Source organism: Barbus barbus (genome assembly GCF_936440315.1).
Source record: "Barbus barbus genome assembly, chromosome: 9".
Lineage (NCBI taxonomy): Eukaryota > Metazoa > Chordata > Actinopteri > Cypriniformes > Cyprinidae > Barbus > Barbus barbus.
The window spans coordinates 33,094,540-33,115,054 of record NC_136737.1 but is presented as its reverse complement, the minus strand read 5'-3'; the positions used below and the strand labels follow the sequence as shown (position 1 = coordinate 33,115,054).

The 20,515-nt window shown below is 39.0% G+C and overlaps 1 protein-coding gene across 5 annotated transcripts in view; it reads left to right on the top strand.

Annotated features, from left to right (window-relative positions):
* Nucleotides 1-798: 798 nt before the first annotated feature.
* Nucleotides 799-20,515, top strand: part of LOC306875129 (protein NLRC3-like) — a 102,556-nt gene continuing 82,839 nt past the window's right edge. For 2 of the 5 annotated variants that reach the window (XM_079425547.1, XM_079425548.1), the window contains exons 1-3: nucleotides 811-927; nucleotides 11,663-11,799; nucleotides 11,907-12,020. In XM_079425547.1, the coding sequence (XP_079281673.1) occupies nucleotides 11,684-11,799; nucleotides 11,907-12,020 (230 nt within the window). In that variant the 5' untranslated portion in view covers nucleotides 811-927; nucleotides 11,663-11,683. Of the gene's footprint in view, nucleotides 928-1,420; nucleotides 1,492-11,662; nucleotides 11,800-11,906; nucleotides 12,021-20,515 lie in introns of all 5 variants that reach the window. The other 3 variants (XR_013784707.1, XR_013784705.1, XR_013784706.1) reach the window with 3 other exon arrangements.

Genomic DNA, 20,515 nt, shown 5'->3' with positions numbered 1-20,515 from the left:
GCCCAAATTCTTCCTTCCAGTCAACTTTGCATTTAATATGCTTTGATACAGCACTCTGTAAACAGCCACAGCTTTCAGTAATGACCCTCTGTGACTTACCCTCTTTGTGGAGGGCATCAATGTTCGTCTTCTATGGCGTTATTTTACTGCCAAATGTCGAGAGCACATTTTTGTAGCACGAAAGTAGATTAATATAATGCGCAAGCGCGAATCTTCCCGCTTACATGCGGATTTCCTTTGCTCTCGCACAAATCCAGACGCGCGCACTTAAAACGTGTCTCTCCTCTCGCTCAAGTGTGCGTGCTCAAACTTTGTCTTGACTGTCAAACTGTGCATGACAGAGTCATGGTCGTCCTGAAGAAGAATGAATTGAAAATTTAATGTTAACTCTGAAGGGATTTGAATAATGCCTGTCTAAAAATGAAGGAATGGTCAGTGCTATAATGCATTGTGACAGACTATGCCATTAATTTTCTCCCATATTCGACAGTAAAACCCAGAGAAAGCTGACACAGATAGAGACTTGGTCGTTCTGAAAAATAATTTATTGACATTTTCGTATTAACTCTGAAAGGAATTTGAATAATGCATGTAGAATATAGAAGGAAATAAGCAGTGCTATAATGTATTTTAGCAGACTTTATTTTTTATGGAAAACTACACAGTATAATATATTCGAACGTAATATAACTGTATCTTTTATCTTTTGTGTTTTGGGACACATTTAATTCATACCCGCTGGTCTTCATAGGTCTTCGTCAGCTTTTTGGCCTCTCCGTGTCTCCGTACCGTAATACCACAAACAGACGTGCATCCCGATCCAGGTGGCGGCTCACTTGACCGCGGTGACTTACTCCTGTTGAAGAAGAAAGCAAACTCGACAGGAATAAAACAAGACTTAAAAACCACCATAAACATCACATTAAGGTAAGTTCATTTCTCTGCCTCTGATATAAGTTCATACTATTGTAGTTTTTCTCAGTGAGTTAAATCCGATCTTTGAACTCATTTAGTGATTTGTGTCGCTTGTAAAAGAGGATGAAGCTGCTCAAGTTCATCTTCAGGATTATAATCATATCGAGCTCTAGATATTCTGCTTTTAGTTCAGATTCATTCACAATCGGAAATATAGACTACCAAAGGAGGAAATAAAGATTTAAACAGAAAACACGAGCTTCTGTAGATCAGATTCACAGATGATCAGTTTTAGTGATTCTAGAGAGATTCACACAAATGAGTTCATTAGGCCCTCATCGAGAGATCTCCGTGCTCCACACAGCAATTAAACATCTACTATGATCTTTGCTTGTACATTTTCTGAGAGGAGTACCTTCCTAAATCTGTCCTTAATTTTAAACAGTTGTGTTTGTCCGTATGCAAGAAGAGTTTAGGCTGATTTTATCTGTTTGTTTTTCTCCAGCAGAGGACGTCCGTCTGACGTTTGGTTTCGGTTTCGGTTTTGAAAGGAACATGCAGGAATGAGCCTATAAAGTAAAGGACTTAATTTATATTAAAAGAGTTATTAAGAGCGATAAGCGGTCAGTGGAGCGTTCCTATAAGGGTGTGAAGTCACGTGAAAACTATCAATAAGACGTGAAGCATCAGTGTAACTATCTTTCCTGTCACCGATTAAACAGTTCATAAGAAATACTACGTCAACAATTAAAAATGTTCATTTAAATTAATCAATTATTCGCTGACAATTGCCAAAGACCCATAACCCATCTGTTATTTTGCATATAGGCCTACACATGGATCCTTTATTTGCAGCCAAATACCATAATATAAGACCAAATACCAGAATAATACCAGAGTATAAGACCAAATACCAGAGTATAATACCAAATACCAGAGTATTAGACCAAATACCAGAGTATAAGACCAAATACCAGAGTATAAGACCAAATACCAGAGTATAAGACCAAATACCAGAGTATAAGACCAAATACCAGAGTATAGGACCAAATACCAGAGTATAGGACCAAATACCAGAGTATAGGACCAAATACATGAATATAAGACCAAATACATGAATATAAGACCAAATACCAGAATATAAGACCAAATACCACAGTATAAGACCAAATACCAGAACATAAGACCAAATAACAGAATACAAGACCAAATAACAGAATACAAGACCAAATAACAGAATACAAGACCAAATAACAGAATATAAAACCAAATAGCAGAATATAAGACCAAATAACAGAATACAAGACCAAATAACAGAATACAAGACCAAATAACAGAATACAAGACCAAATAACAGAATACAAGACCAAATACCAGAATATAAAACCAAATAGCAGAATATAAGACCAAATACCAGAGTATAAGACCAAATACATGAATATAAGACCAAATACCAGAATAATACCAGAATATAAGACCAAATACCAGAGTATAAGACCAAATACCAGAACATAAGACCAAATACTAGAATACAAGACCAAATACTAGAATGGAGCAACTAGGGGTTAAGTGTCTTGCTCAGGGACACATTGGTGTCTCACAGTGGATTCGAACCCGGGTCTCTCACACCAAAGGCATGTGTCTTATCCACTGCGCCATCACCACCACCTTAAAACATAAATACAAGACCAAATACCAGAATACAAGACCAAATACCAGAATATAAGACTAAATACCAGAATACAACAGAATATAAGACCAAATACCAGAATATAAGACCAAATACCAGAATACGAGACCAAGTCACAGAATACGAGACCAAATAGCAGAATATGAGACCAAATAGCAGAATATGAGACCAAATAGCAGAATACGAGACCAAATAGCAGAATACGAGACCAAATAGCAGAATACAAGATCAAATATAAGACCAAATACCAGAATACAAGACCAAATAGCAGAATACAAGATCAAATATAAGACCAAATACCAGAATACGAGACCAAATAGAGGAATACGAGACCAAATAGCAGAATACGAGACCAAATAGCAGAATACGAGACCAAATAGAGGAATACGAGACCAAATACCAGAATACGAGACCAAATAGCAGAATACAAGACCAAATAGCAGAATACGAGACCAAATACCAGAATACAAGACCAAATAGCAGAATACAAGATCAAATATAAAACCAAATAGCAGAATACAAGATCAAATATAAGACCAAATAGCAGAATACAAGATCAAATATAAGACCAAATAGCAGAATACGAGACCAAGTCACAGAATACGAGACCAAATAGCAGAATACGAGACCAAATAGCAGAATACAAGACCAAATAGCAGAATACAAGATCGAATACGAGACCAAATACCAGAATACGAGACCAAATAGCAGAATACAAGACCAAATAGCAGAATACGAGACCAAATAGCAGAATACAAGACCAAATAGCAGAATACAAGATCAAATATAAAACCAAATAGCAGAATACAAGATCAAATATAAGACCAAATAGCAGAATACAAGATCAAATATAAGACCAAATAGCAGAATACAAGACCAAGTCACAGAATACGAGACCAAATAGCAGAATACGAGACCAAATAGCAGAATACAAGACCAAATAGCAGAATACAAGATCAAATATAAAACCAAATAGCAGAATACAAGACCAAATAGCAGAATACGAGACCAAATACCAGAGTATAAGACCAAATACCAGAGTATAAGACCAAATACCAGAGTATAAGACCAAATACCAGAGTATAAGACCAAATACCAGAGTATAGGACCAAATACCAGAGTATAGGACCAAATACCAGAATATAAGACCAAATACATGAATATAAGACCAAATACCAGAATATAAGACCAAATACCACAGTATAAGACCAAATACCAGAACATAAGACCAAATAACAGAATACAAGACCAAATAACAGAATACAAGACCAAATAACAGAATACAAGACCAAATAACAGAATACAAGACCAAATAACAGAATACAAGACCAAATAACAGAATATAAAACCAAATAGCAGAATATAAGACCAAATAGCAGAATATAAGACCAAATAACAGAATACAAGACCAAATAACAGAATACAAGACCAAATAACAGAATACAAGACCAAATACCAGAATATAAAACCAAATACCAGAGTATAAGACCAAATACCAGAGTATAAGACCAAATACATGAATATAAGACCAAATACCAGAATAATACCAGAATATAAGACCAAATACCAGAGTATAAGACCAAATACCAGAACATAAGACCAAATACTAGAATACAAGACCAAATACTAGAATGGAGCAACTAGGGGTTAAGTGTCTTGCTCAGGGACACATTGGTGTCTCACAGTGGATTCGAACCCGGGTCTCTCACACCAAAGGCATGTGTCTTATCCACTGCGCCATCACCACCACCTTAAAACATAAATACAAGACCAAATACCAGAATACAAGACCAAATACCAGAATACAAGACCAAATACCAGAATATAAGACTAAATACCAGAATACAACAGAATATAAGACCAAATACCAGAATATAAGACCAAATACCAGAATACGAGACCAAGTCACAGAATACGAGACCAAATAGCAGAATATGAGACCAAATAGCAGAATATGAGACCAAATAGCAGAATACGAGACCAAATAGCAGAATACGAGACCAAATAGCAGAATACAAGATCAAATATAAGACCAAATACCAGAATACAAGACCAAATAGCAGAATACAAGATCAAATATAAGACCAAATACCAGAATACGAGACCAAGTCACAGAATACGAGACCAAATAGCAGAATATGAGACCAAATAGCAGAATATGAGACCAAATAGCAGAATATGAGACCAAATAGCAGAATACGAGACCAAATAGCAGAATACGAGACCAAATAGCAGAATACAAGATCAAATATAAGACCAAATACCAGAATACAAGACCAAATAGCAGAATACAAGATCAAATATAAGACCAAATACCAGAATACGAGACCAAGTCACAGAATACGAGACCAAATAGCAGAATATGAGACCAAATAGCAGAATATGAGACCAAATAGCAGAATACAAGACCAAATACCAGAATACAAGATCAAATATAAGACCAAATAGCAGAATACGAGACCAAGTCACAGAATACGAGACCAAATAGCAGAATATGAGACCAAATAGCAGAATACGAGACCAAATAGCAGAATACGAGACCAAATAGCAGAATACGAGACCAAATAGAGGAATACGAGACCAAATAGCAGAATACGAGACCAAATAGCAGAATACGAGACCAAATAGAGGAATACGAGACCAAATACCAGAATACGAGACCAAATAGCAGAATACAAGACCAAATAGCAGAATACGAGACCAAATAGCAGAATACAAGACCAAAAAGCAGAATACAAGATCAAATATAAAACCAAATAGCAGAATACAAGATCAAATATAAGACCAAATAGCAGAATACAAGATCAAATATAAGACCAAATAGCAGAATACAAGACCAAGTCACAGAATACGAGACCAAATAGCAGAATACGAGACCAAATAGCAGAATACAAGACCAAATAGCAGAATACAAGATCGAATACGAGACCAAATACCAGAATACGAGACCAAATAGCAGAATACAAGACCAAATAGCAGAATACGAGACCAAATAGCAGAATACAAGACCAAATAGCAGAATACAAGATCAAATATAAAACCGAATAGCAGAATACAAGATCAAATATAAGACCAAATAGCAGAATACAAGATCAAATATAAGACCAAATAGCAGAATACAAGACCAAGTCACAGAATACGAGACCAAATAGCAGAATACGAGACCAAATAGCAGAATACAAGACCAAATAGCAGAATACAAGATCAAATATAAAACCAAATAGCAGAATACAAGACCAAATAGCAGAATACAAGACCAAATAGCAGAATACAAGACCAAATAACAGAATACAAGACCAAATAGCAGAATACAAGACCAAATAGCAGAATACAAGACCAAATAGCAGAATACAAGACCAAATAGCAGAATACAAGACCAAATACCAGAATACGAGACCAAATACCAGAATACGAGACCAAATAGCAGAATACAAGACCAAATAGCAGAATACAAGACTAAATAGCAGAATACAAGACCAAATACCAGAATACAAGACCAAATAGCAGAATACAAGACCAAATAGCAGAATACAAGACCAAATAGCAGAATACAAGACCAAATAACAGAATACAAGACCAAATACCAGAATACGAGACCAAATACCAGAATACGAGACCAAATACCAGAATACGAGACCAAATAGCAGAATACAAGACCAAATAGCAGAATAAGAGACTAAATAGCAGAATACGAGACCAAATACCAGAATACGAGACCAAATAGCAGAATACGAGACCAAATAGCAGAATACGAGACTAAATAGCAGAATACAAGACCAAATACCAGAATGCAAGACCAAATAGCAGAATGCAAGACCAAATACCAGAATACAAGACCAAATAGCAGAATACAAGACCAAATAGCAGAATACAAGACCAAATAACAGAATACAAGACCAAATACCAGAATATAAGACCAAATACCAGAATACGAGACCAAATAGCAGAATACGAGACCAAATAGCAGAATACGAGACCAAATAGCAGAATACGAGACCAAATAGCAGAATACGAGACCAAATAGCAGAATACGAGACCAAATAGCAGAATACAAGACCAAATAGCAGAATACAAGACCAAATACCAGAATACAAGAACAAATACCAGAATACAAGACCAAATAGCAGAATACAAGACCAAATACCAGAATACGAGACCAAATACCAGAATACGAGACCAAATAGCAGAATACAAGACCAAATAGCAGAATACAAGACCAAATAGCAGAATACAAGACCAAATAGCAGAATACAAGACCAAATAACAGAATACAAGACCAAATACCAGAATACAAGACCAAATACCAGAATACGAGACCAAATACCAGAATACGAGACCAAATACCAGAATACGAGACCAAATAGCAGAATACGAGACCAAATAGCAGAATACGAGACCAAATAGCAGAATACAAGATCAAATATAAAACCAAATAGCAGAATACAAGACCAAATAGCAGAATACAAGATCAAATATAAAACCAAATAGCAGAATACAAGACCAAATAGCAGAATACAAGACCAAATAGCAGAATACAAGATCAAATAGCAGAATACAAGACCAAATAGCAGAATACAAGACCAAATAGCAGAATGCAAGACCAAATAGCAGAATACAAGACCAAATAGCAGAATACAAGACCAAATAGCAGAATACAAGACCAAATAGCAGAATACAAGACCAAATACCAGAATACAAGACCAAATACCAGAATACAAGACCAAATAGCAGAATACAAGACCAAATACCAGAATACAAGACCAAATACCAGAATACAAGACCAAATACCAGAATACAAGACCAAATAACAGAATACGAGACCAAATACCAGAATACGAGACCAAACACCAGAATACGAGACCAAATACCAGAATACAAGACCAAATAGCAGAATACAAGATCAAATATAAGACCAAATACCAGAATACGAGACCAAGTCACAGAATACGAGACCAAATAGCAGAATATGAGACCAAATAGCAGAATACGAGACCAAATAGCAGAATACGAGACCAAATAGCAGAATACAAGATCAAATATAAGACCAAATACCAGAATACAAGACCAAATAGCAGAATACAAGATCAAATATAAGACCAAATACCAGAATACGAGACCAAGTCACAGAATACGAGACCAAATAGCAGAATATGAGACCAAATAGCAGAATACGAGACCAAATAGCAGAATACGAGACCAAATAGCAGAATACAAGATCAAATATAAGACCAAATACCAGAATACAAGACCAAATAGCAGAATACAAGATCAAATATAAGACCAAATACCAGAATACGAGACCAAGTCACAGAATACGAGACCAAATAGCAGAATATGAGACCAAATAGCAGAATATGAGACCAAATAGCAGAATACAAGACCAAATACCAGAATACAAGATCAAATATAAGACCAAATAGCAGAATACGAGACCAAGTCACAGAATACGAGACCAAATAGCAGAATACGAGACCAAATAGCAGAATATGAGACCAAATAGCAGAATACGAGACCAAATAGCAGAATACGAGACCAAATAGCAGAATACGGGACCAAATAGAGGAATACGAGACCAAATAGCAGAATACGAGACCAAATAGCAGAATACGAGACCAAATAGAGGAATACGAGACCAAATACCAGAATACGAGACCAAATAGCAGAATACAAGACCAAATAGCAGAATACGAGACCAAATAGCAGAATACAAGACCAAATAGCAGAATACAAGATCAAATATAAAACCAAATAGCAGAATACAAGATCAAATATAAGACCAAATAGCAGAATACAAGATCAAATATAAGACCAAATAGCAGAATACAAGACCAAGTCACAGAATACGAGACCAAATAGCAGAATACGAGACCAAATAGCAGAATACAAGACCAAATAGCAGAATACAAGATCGAATACGAGACCAAATACCAGAATACGAGACCAAATAGCAGAATACAAGACCAAATAGCAGAATACAAGATCAAATATAAAACCAAATAGCAGAATACAAGATCAAATATAAGACCAAATAGCAGAATACAAGATCAAATATAAGACCAAATAGCAGAATACAAGACCAAGTCACAGAATACGAGACCAAATAGCAGAATACGAGACCAAATAGCAGAATACGAGACCAAATAGCAGAATACGAGACCAAATAGCAGAATACAAGACCAAATAGCAGAATACAAGATCGAATACGAGACCAAATACCAGAATACGAGACCAAATAGCAGAATACAAGACCAAATAGCAGAATACGAGACCAAATAGCAGAATACAAGACCAAATAGCAGAATACAAGATCAAATATAAAACCAAATAGCAGAATACAAGATCAAATATAAGACCAAATAGCAGAATACAAGATCAAATATAAGACCAAATAGCAGAATACGAGACCAAATAGCAGAATACGAGACCAAATAGCAGAATACAAGACCAAATAGCAGAATACAAGATCAAATATAAAACCAAATAGCAGAATACAAGACCAAATAGCAGAATACAAGACCAAATAGCAGAATACAAGACCAAATAACAGAATACAAGACCAAATAGCAGAATACAAGACCAAATAGCAGAATACAAGACCAAATAGCAGAATACGAGACCAAATAACAGAATACGAGACCAAATACCAGAATACGAGACCAAATACCAGAATACGAGACCAAATAGCAGAATACAAGACCAAATAGCAGAATACAAGACCAAATAGCAGAATACAAGACTAAATAGCAGAATACAAGACCAAATAGCAGAATACGAGACTAAATAGCAGAATACGAGACCAAATAGCAGAATACGAGACTAAATAGCAGAATACAAGACCAAATAGCAGAATACGAGACCAAATAGCAGAATACGAGACCAAATAGCAGAATACGAGACTAAATAGCAGAATACAAGACCAAATACCAGAATGCAAGACCAAATAGCAGAATACAAGACCAAATACCAGAATACAAGACCAAATACCAGAATACAAGACCAAATAGCAGAATACAAGACCAAATAGCAGAATACAAGACCAAATAACAGAATACGAGACCAAATAGCAGAATACGAGACCAAATAGCAGAATACAAGACTAAATAGCAGAATACAAGACCAAATAGCAGAATACAAGACCAAATACCAGAATACGAGACCAAATAGCAGAATACGAGACCAAATAGCAGAATACAAGACCAAATAGCAGAATACAAGATCAAATATAAAACCAAATAGCAGAATACAAGACCAAATAGCAGAATACAAGATCAAATATAAAACCAAATAGCAGAATACAAGACCAAATAGCAGAATACAAGACCAAATAGCAGAATACAAGACCAAATACCAGAATACAAGACCAAATAGCAGAATACAAGACCAAATAGCAGAATACAAGACCAAATAACAGAATACGAGACCAAATAGCAGAATACGAGACCAAATAGCAGAATACAAGACTAAATAGCAGAATACAAGACCAAATAGCAGAATACAAGACCAAATACCAGAATACAAGACCAAATAGCAGAATACAAGACCAAATAGCAGAATACAAGACCAAATAGCAGAATACAAGATCAAATATAAAACCAAATAGCAGAATACAAGACCAAATAGCAGAATACAAGATCAAATATAAAACCAAATAGCAGAATACAAGACCAAATAGCAGAATACAAGACCAAATAGCAGAATACAAGACCAAATAGCAGAATGCAAGACCAAATAGCAGAATACAAGACCAAATACCAGAATACAAGACCAAATACCAGAATACAAGACCAAATAGCAGAATACAAGACCAAATAGCAGAATACAAGACCAAATAACAGAATACGAGACCAAATAGCAGAATACGAGACCAAATAGCAGAATACAAGACTAAATAGCAGAATACAAGACCAAATAGCAGAATACAAGACCAAATACCAGAATACGAGACCAAATAGCAGAATACGAGACCAAATAGCAGAATACAAGACCAAATAGCAGAATACAAGACCAAATAGCAGAATACGAGACCAAATAGCAGAATACGAGACCAAATAGCAGAATACAAGACCAAATAGCAGAATACGAGACCAAATAGCAGAATACGAGACCAAATAGCAGAATACAAGACTAAATAGCAGAATACAAGACCAAATACCAGAATACAAGACCAAATAGCAGAATACAAGACCAAATAGCAGAATACAAGACCAAATACCAGAATATAAGACCAAATACCAGAATACGAGACCAAATACCAGAATACGAGACCAAATTGCAGAATACAAGACCAAATAGCAGAATACAAGACTAAATAGCAGAATACGAGACCAAATACCAGAATACGAGACCAAATAGCAGAATACGAGACCAAATAGCAGAATACAAGACTAAATAGCAGAATACAAGACCAAATAGCAGAATACAAGACCAAATAGCAGAATACGAGACCAAATAACAGAATACGAGACCAAATACCAGAATACGAGACCAAACACCAGAATACAAGACCAAATACCAGAATACGAGACCAAACACCAGAATACGAGACCAAATACCAGAATACAAGACCAAATACCAGAATACAAGACCAAATACCCTGTTGGTTTGTGAAGAAATGCAAAGACTTGGATTCAGAAAGCTTCTAAAAATAAAATGTTCTGGAATAATATGAATGCAGTGAGATTTGTGTGAAGGTGATTTGTGTTAGTGATAGTTTTGCTGATCTTGTTTGTTTGGTGGAAACGGTGAAACTCATTGTGGAGGAAGAGCAGCTTTCACACATTTGAGAAATATAATGGGCTGCATGTCTGAGATTTGAGGGGTTTTCAGCAGCGCTTCAACAATGAAACTCTGAAAATAATCCTCATCAGATGTCATGATCAGTTAGTTGATATGTGTTACAGCAGCAGAAACACATCAAGCTCTGAACAGATTGATGCTTTTCTCCTGCTGCTGAATTCAAATATGTTCAGTAAGACACAAGAGCATCAGCGTTAAGATTTACTGCAATAATAATCACAATATTATGTGTCATTTGTTCTCTTATGTTTCCATATGCAGGTGTGAAGTCAGTTTGTCATTATGGAGAACAGAGAGAGATCTTCATTTCCTGATCACAGCTGTGTGTCTCTGAAGAGTGACAGATCCATGGGTCCTCCTCCTAAATTCAGTGATGGACCAGTGACCTCTGACCCCAGGTGAGATATAATCCAGTATCACACACAACAGACTGACTTGTAATAAATGAAACAGCAGACAGAACTAAAGGAAGAGTTATGTATGTGTTTTTTCTCACTATCTTCAGGAGGAAGAGGAAGAGATCTTCATCTCCTGATCACAGCTGTGTGTCTCTGAAGAGTGACAGATCCATGGGTCCTCCTCCTAAATTCAGTAATGATCCAGTGACCTCTGACCCCAGGTGAGATATAATCCAGTGTTAAGGTCAATTCATGCTGCACTGACCAGCGTGAACAATCACCGGCTCACAGTTCATCATTTCTCAGACACTCCACGAGTCGACAAGTGCTGCTTCAACATGTTCAATCAGAGAAAACGCACACTGAGCAACAGCAGCAGATTCAGACAGGAGTCACACACTGATCCACAAACCAGACCAAGAGTGTGTTTCCACTGTTATTTCCACTGCATGATGGAAATCGCTCAAATGTTCTTAAGCAATCAACTAAATAAACTGCAAAAAGATTGTTTTCTAAAGCATCGTGGACTGAATGGTCCTGAGAGCACTGAACAAGCTTGCGGCGCCACCTGCAGGACACAGGACTTAAAGTTCTCCGGCACCGTGCCAGATCTCCAGCGTGCAGCGTTTGGCTGCAAAAATGTAGTATATATATATACAGGTCCTTTTCAAAAAATTAGCATATTGTGATAAAGTTCATTATTTTCTGTAATGTACTGATAAACATTCGACTTTCATATATTTTAGATTCATTACACACAACTGAAGTAGTTCAAGCCTTTTTTTGTTTTAATATTGATGATTTTGGCATACAGCTCATGAAAACCCAAAATTCCTATCTCAAAAAATTAGCATATTTCATCCGACCAATAAAAGAAAAGTGTTTTTAATACAAAACAAAGTCAACCTTCAAATAATTATGTTCAGTTATGCACTCAATACTTGGTCGGGAATCCTTTTGCAGAAATGACTGCTTCAATGCGGCGTGGCATGGAGGCAATCAGCCTGTGGCATTGCTGAGGTGTTATGGAGGCCCAGGATGCTTCGATAGCGGCCTTAAGCTCATCCAGAGTGTTGGGTCTTGCGTCTCTCAACTTTCTCTTCACAATATCCCACAGATTCTCTATGGGGTTCAGGTCAGGAGAGTTGGCAGGCCAATTGAGCACAGTAATACCATGGTCAGTAAACCATTTACCAGTGGTTTTGGCACTGTGAGCAGGTGCCAGGTCGTGCTGAAAAATGAAATCTTCATCTCCATAAAGCTTTTCAGCAGATGGAAGCATGAAGTGCTCCAAAATCTCCTGATAGCTAGCTGCATTGACCCTGCCCTTGATAAAACACAGTGGACCAACACCAGCAGCTGACATGGCACCCCAGACCATCACTGACTGTGGGTACTTGACACTGGACTTCAGGCATTTTGGCATTTCCCTCTCCCCAGTCTTCCTCCAGACTCTGGCACCTTGATTTCCGAATGACATGCAAAATTTGCAGTGCTGCTTCTCTGTAGCCCAGGTCAGGCGCTTCTGCCGCTGTTTCTGGTTCAAAAGTGGCTTGACCTGGGGAATGCGGCACCTGTAGCCCATTTCCTGCACACGCCTGTACACGGTGGCTCTGGATGTTTCTACTCCAGACTCAGTCCACTGCTTCCGCAGGTCCCCCAAGGTCTGGAATCGGTCCTTCTCCACAATCTTCCTCAGGGTCCGGTCACCTCTTCTCGTTGTGCTGCGTTTTCTGCCACACTTTTTCCTTCCCACAGACTTCCCACTGAGGTGCCTTGATACAGCACTCTGGGAACAGCCTATTCGTTCAGAAATTTCTTTCTGTGTCTTACCCTCTTGCTTGAGGGTGTCAATGATGGCCTTCTGGACAGCAGTCAGGTCGGCAGTCTTACCCATGATTGCGGTTTTGAGTAATGAACCAGGCTGGGAGTTTTTAAAAGCCTCAGGAATCTTTTGCAGGTGTTTAGAGTTAATTAGTTGATTCAGATGATTAGGTTAATAGCTCGTTTAGAGAACCTTTTCATGATATGCTAATTTTTTGAGATAGGAATTTTGGGTTTTCATGAGCTGTATGCCAAAATCATCAATATTAAAACAACAAAAAAAATTTTTTTTTTTAAACTTGATATCACTTTCGAGCAGGGGCGTGTTTAGTATTTTGGGGGCCCTCAGCAAGTGTTCCCGGAGGGGCCCCCCTCGGTGGATTTTGAGATCGATTCTGGGGTAGGGATGGGTATCGTTTACATTTTATCGAAACGGATACGATACTTATCAATACAGTTATCCATAATACTCTATAATTTGGTGCAAAAAATAAATGATGTAAAAAGATCAAGTAAAAATTTCAAGTTATTTTATTACTAATGTTTACAAATGCCTCCAAGCAAACAGAAAAAGGCACATAAAGCACATTTCTAAAATAAAAAGGCCCTTCAAAGAGAGAGAGATGGTATGAAATTTTTTTTTGCTCTTATAAACATGGGACGCGCATAATAGTATCCAGTAGCAGAGCCGCAGCCCTGATGAATAGAGAAGCACGACATGTTAAAAAAGTTGCAAGGCGCATGGTCAAAGATGTCCATCTAACGCATATTTACCATAGACTGTAAAAAACACGGAAAAAATAGAAAGAGCTTTGTAAACAGTTCAGAGTAATCATGTCATCTCCATAAGAAAGTAAAAAAAAAAAAAAAAAAAAAAAGTCGTGACGTATTGTCAAGTATGGTGACCCATACTCGAAATTGGTGCTCTACGTTTAACCCATCCAAGTGCACACACACAGCAGTGAGTAGTGAACAAATGCACACACACACACACACCGTGAACACACACCCGGAGCAGTGGGCAGCCATGCTGCAGCGCCCGGGGAGCAGTTGGGGGTTCGGTGCCTTGCTCAAGGGCACCTCAGTCGTGGTATTGAGGGTGGAGAGAGCGCAGTACATTCACTCCCCCACCTACAATCCCTGCCGGCCGGGGACTCGAACCCGCAACCTTTCGATTACGAGTTCGACTCTCTAACCATTAGGCCACGACTTCCCAACGATATGATGACGATATGAACGATATGATTTAGCGGGATTTTTGAAAAGGTCCTGTTCACACATGATCTCTTAATGGTAACTTGCTGGTAATTTACCAGTAAAGACTGTATGTGTGAAAGGGGCTAAACTCTTCCTCTGTATATGCTGTGAGAATTGCTTAATGTTCATCTGGGAAAACAGTGTGCATTATCTCACTAGATCTGTAACGTAAATAATTTATAAACCTTTGCCAACACAGGAGAATACATCAAACTATTTCTAAATATGCCATTTATTGTACATCGCGACTTAAAAATAAAAGCATGTGCCCAAGTATTAAAATTGAATGGATTTAAACATTGTTTAATCACGCTGTAAAGTGAAATGTCACCAGGCCGGTGGTGCCCTCTGCAGGTATTTAATTAAGGGTAGGAGTTTATATGAATGTATGTCTGAAGGGAACTTACTGTCTTTAGAAAATTTTAGATGGTATTTTTTCTTTTCATCTTGGCTCTGTATAATGCATAATAAAGTTTATAAGTGCAGCGCTGCTTTGTTTACAACGGAAACCAAGGAAACTCTTAAAGCGCCACCTGCTGGCAGAGAGTGCATCTGCGTCTCATTCAGCTCGTCTGCTTTTTCATTTCATGCAGATATTTTTTATGTATACAGTAGTTTCACGAAACTGAAGTCTGACCATTCTGTTTTTGCTTCAAATTTCGAAATTATAAAGTCTCATTTAGATTAAAAACTGCTCATGTTGCATGTATGCAGCATCTTTGTTTGGATCATGATTAAAATGCAGTGGTTGCCTCTAATTTTAAATGGAAAGAGCACAGACAAAGCCTTTTGTTTATATAAAGAGATTTCTTCTATTTATGTTACTTAGTTGATTTGGAGCTTGTTTTAACATTTAAATTTAGTTTTGTTGTTTACATTTACATTATATTTACATTTTGTTATTTAGCAAAAGCTTTTATCCAAAGCAACTTCGAAATGAGGAGAACGGAAGCAATCAAAACCAACAAAAGGTTTTGACACATTTAATTTATAATTTGTCTTAAATCTCATTTTGGAAAAAAAAAAAAATCGGATCATGAACTCAAAATTGTGAATGTGTGAGCGAGTGAATAGTTACATCCCTGTTAAGTTAATATAATAATAAATGCTTTTGACTCATCCTGTTAAAAATCTTGCAGAAACTCTGAGAAGTGGGGACAAAGCCTTGTACAAACAGGCCAAATACACACTAAATAGGGATATAAGAGTGGCAAAGCAAAACCACTCTGAAAAGCTGGAAAAACAGCTTTCAAGCAAGGACCCTACATCAGTGCGGCCTGAAAGCCATTACCAGCTACAAGACCCCATCCCCCAGCACTGAGGCCAATCAACAACTGGCTGAAGACCTGAACGAGTTTTACTGCAGGTTTGAAAAGCAAAAGCCTGGTCTGACACCCCACACCCACTTTGACCATCTCACAACACAGCCATCAACACCCTCCCCTCCCTCCCCCTACTGTTTCTCAGCCTGCACTTAAGATCTGTGAAGATGATGTACGCAAAGTCTTCAGGAAACAGAAGATAAGGAAAGCCAAAGGCCCAGACAGTGTCTCAAAGCCTGTGCTGTCCAGCTATCATCCATATTCACATTGATCTTCAACAGATCACTGGAGCTGTGTGAAGTTCCCTCCACCATCATCCCTGTACCCAAGAAACCAAAAATCACAGGACTTAATGAGAACTGCACAGTTAATACACTTAATCACAGAACTACAGACCTGTTGCTTTAATATCTGTGGTGATGAAGTCATTTGAGAGACTCGTGTTGGCCCACCTGAAGGATAATACTGGACCCTTGCTGGACCCCCTGCAGTTTGCTTACCGAGCAAACAGGATGCAGTCAACATGGGACTGCACTTCATCCTGCAAGATCTGGACAAATCAGGGACTTATGCAAGGATCCTGTTTGTGGACTTCAGCTCTGCCTTCAACACCATCATCCCAGACACCCTTCTGACTAAACTAACTCAGCTCTCCTTGCTCGCCTCCGTCTGTTAGTGGATCACCAGCTTCCTGACAGACAGGCAGCAGCTAGTGAGGCTGGGAAAATACACATCCAGCACCCGTACCATCAGCACTGGAGCTCCTCAGGGCTGCATTCTCTCCCCACTGCTGATCGGCCCCATCCAGGACGGTGACGAGTCTGCTTACAGACAGGAGGTTAAAGAGCTGGCTGTATGGTGCAGTCTTAACAACCTGGAGCTCAACACGCTAAAAACTGTGGAGATGATCGTGGACTTCAGGAGAAACCCCCCTGCACTCCTCCACACTCACCATCATGAACAGCACTGTGACTGCAGCGGAGTCATTCAGATTCCTGGGCAGCAACATCAGAGGTTGTACTTCCTTCGCAAGCTGAGGAAGTTCAACCTGCCACAGGTGCATATGACAGTTTTACTCAGCTGCTATTAAGTTGGTTCTGTGCTCCTCTATAACTGTCTGGTTTGGGTCAGCCAGCAAATCAGATATAAGAAGACTGCAGCGGACTGTTAGGTCAGCAGAAAGGATCATTGGTGTGCACCTGCCCAACCTTCAGGACTTGTACTACTCCACAGTGAAGAAACAGGCAGGTAACATCATTACAGACCCTTCTCACCCTGGACAAAACCTGTTTGCGCTTCTCCCCTCAGGCAGACGCTACAGATCTCTGTGCACTAGAACATCTAGGCATAAAAAAGTAAAAAATATCACAGTTCCCCCCCATGCCACCTCCAGCCTAAACAGCTAGCACATGAATCATTACCGGTGTTCTGTAATTCATGCCTGTAATTCATTGTCCATCTCTAATTATTGCCTCTTTCTCAAGTATTATATAAATACATATGCATATCTCTTTATTTATACAGCTGTCCCAGCCAGCAAACTTATATTGGGCCCAGATGGGTGGCACCTGGGCTATCTAACTGGGGCCCAACCAGTTTAGTCCTCAGTTTCCATGTGGGCCCCACATGGGTCAGCCCAGATGAGACAATGAAATGAACACTGCTCAGTATACATACTACAGAGTGCTAAAATAATACTGAAGCAGCATTGCAGTTCATTAGATAATTACTGAAAATAATTAAAAATATAATAAAATACCTAACTACATAATACTATTATTGTTAAAAATTACAACAATATAAAATAGAAATAATACATTTATACATTTATAATTTTAATTAAAATAATAAGTAAACAATAATCTGCTGGCCAGAGGAGAACTGGCCCCCCGACTGAGCCTGGTTTCTCCCAAGGTTTTTTCTCCATTCTGTCACAGAAGGAATTTTGGTTCCATGCCTCTGTCGCCTCTGGCTTGCTCAGATGGGGACACTTAATTTCTAGCGATTATCGTCAATTTAGCATACTGAACAATGTTAATTTCATTGTTTCATCTGGGCTGACCCATGTGGGCCCCTCATGGAAACTGAGGACAAAACTGGCTGGGCCCCAGTTAGATAGCCCAGGTGCCACCCATCTGGGCCCCACATAAGTTTGGTGGCTGGGGTATATAGAGTAAATAATGCACAAATCTGTACATAAATATTCTGTTCCAGATTCATGCACATTATTATTATTATTAAGTCTTTATTATTTAAATGTTTTCTGTTCTTGTGTCAGATATGTATGAATGTATGTACAGTATGTATGTATGCATGCATGCATGCATGTACCAAGAGCACCTTGAAACACAACAACAACACACTTGGCGAATAAAGCTAATTCTGTTTCTGATTCTGATTCTAAATCACACACAGAATTTTCCCTCCCATCAGCGCTTTTATGGAATTGCGCTCTAATGCTAATTTGCCCTGTTTAGTAAATTTGGCCCTTAATTTCTCATGAAATAATAATTTCATGAATATTTTAATGTAGAAATGTTTTAGCAAAATGTATATTTCAGTCAGAGTTATTGCACTCCTGTTCTGCTGTGTGTCACGTGTTTGAGATGCATGTGTTCACTGGCGCTCGTTCACTGTGCAGTTTAATGGAGATTTCTTCTCAGGTTATGCAAAATAGAAATAATTTTGAACATTCACAGAGAAGAATTTAACCATATGTAAGCTCTGCGTCTCAAACGCATTAAACAGCAGACGTGTCTGTCAAAGCACAACAGGACAAACCGCAGTAAACGATTGTGCTTTTGTCTGATCTGAGTATAAAGCGATTATTTTTTTTTAAATTATTATTATTGTACAAAATAAAAGCATTTAAAAGTAAAACTTCCTGATTAAACATTAAAGCACACTAGTGTGAGAAACACTAGTGTTTTGTTTAATATTGTGAAAATTATTCCAATTTTTTTTTTCACTCAAAAAACGAGGCACCTACTCTCAGATAAACAAGGCTTACGATTAATCAGATGCAAATAGAAACATAAAACCAGTCCTAAAAGAAAGAAAACAAGTTGACAAAAAGAATGAATCCAATATATATGTCAGCGAATCACAGTCACCGCAGTCATCACCACCCACGTTAATGAGATCACAGTCACCTGCCTTCTGATTCCCCGCACCTGCTACAGCTAATCACCTGCACTATATCAACACACTTCCCACACTCCTTCCTCGTCCGGTCTACCGTTCACCACCCGAACCTAGCCTGACTCAACTACTAACCTTGTGTGTTTGACCTACCTCCAGAGTTCCCGTCGTTCCACCGTTCCTGCTCTCCACCGTTCCTCGGATCCCCGCAAACCTCCTGAGCCATTCCCACCGTCACGGCAAGACATACCACCTGCAAACTCACCTTGGGCAGCACTCACGAAATCCTCGTGGTTCTCCTAGAGTCCCTCTCAATAAAGACCTTTGTTTGACCACATTCCTCTGTGTCTCCTAGCCTGTGTCCTGACAGAAGACCGGACCAACACAGAAGCGTGTCATGGAGTCCCGGCCGCCCTCGGCCATCGACACGCTGGAGGAATTGGTCAATACCCTCCGTGCCTCCCTCCTGCCGGCACCAACCCCTTCACCTGCCTCTGTCAGTCCCATGGCCATTCCGTCTACCTACGCGGGTGATTCAGCTGGGTGTGGCGGTTTCCTTCTCCAAGTCTCGCTCTACATTGAAATGCAGCCCCAGAAGTTCGCCACCAAAAGATCTAAGGTGGCGTTTCTCACCTCCCTGCTGTCCGGTAAGGCGCTGCTATGGGCCAAGGCGATTTGGGACGCCCAGAGCGTGATCATAAACTCCTACGAGGCGTTCACCAACCACTTCAAATAAGTCTTTGGAGTCGCCGCGGGGCGAATTTCCATACAGGACCAACTGCTACGGCTGCGTCAAGGGGAGGCCTCCATCGACGACTACACTTTGGAATTCCGCATGCTTGCTACCACTAGCGGCTGGAATGAGGCAGCACTGCTGAGCGCATATCGTCTGGGATTGAATTCTCGCCTGCGTGCCCAAATGGCGTTCTACGACGACAGTGTGGGTTTAGAGAATTTCATGCAGTGCGCCTCACGCATCTCGCAACGCTTTACCGCTTGCTATGAGGATGAAACCGCACCCCAGCAAGCCTCACCCGCCACCGGTCCTCCAGTACCAGAACCCATGCTCGTAGACTCCGCTCGATTGTCACGCATGGAGCGTGCACAACGCCTCGCGGCCCAACTGTGTCTGTACTGCGCTTCCCCGGGTCATTATATCAGGGATTGCCCCG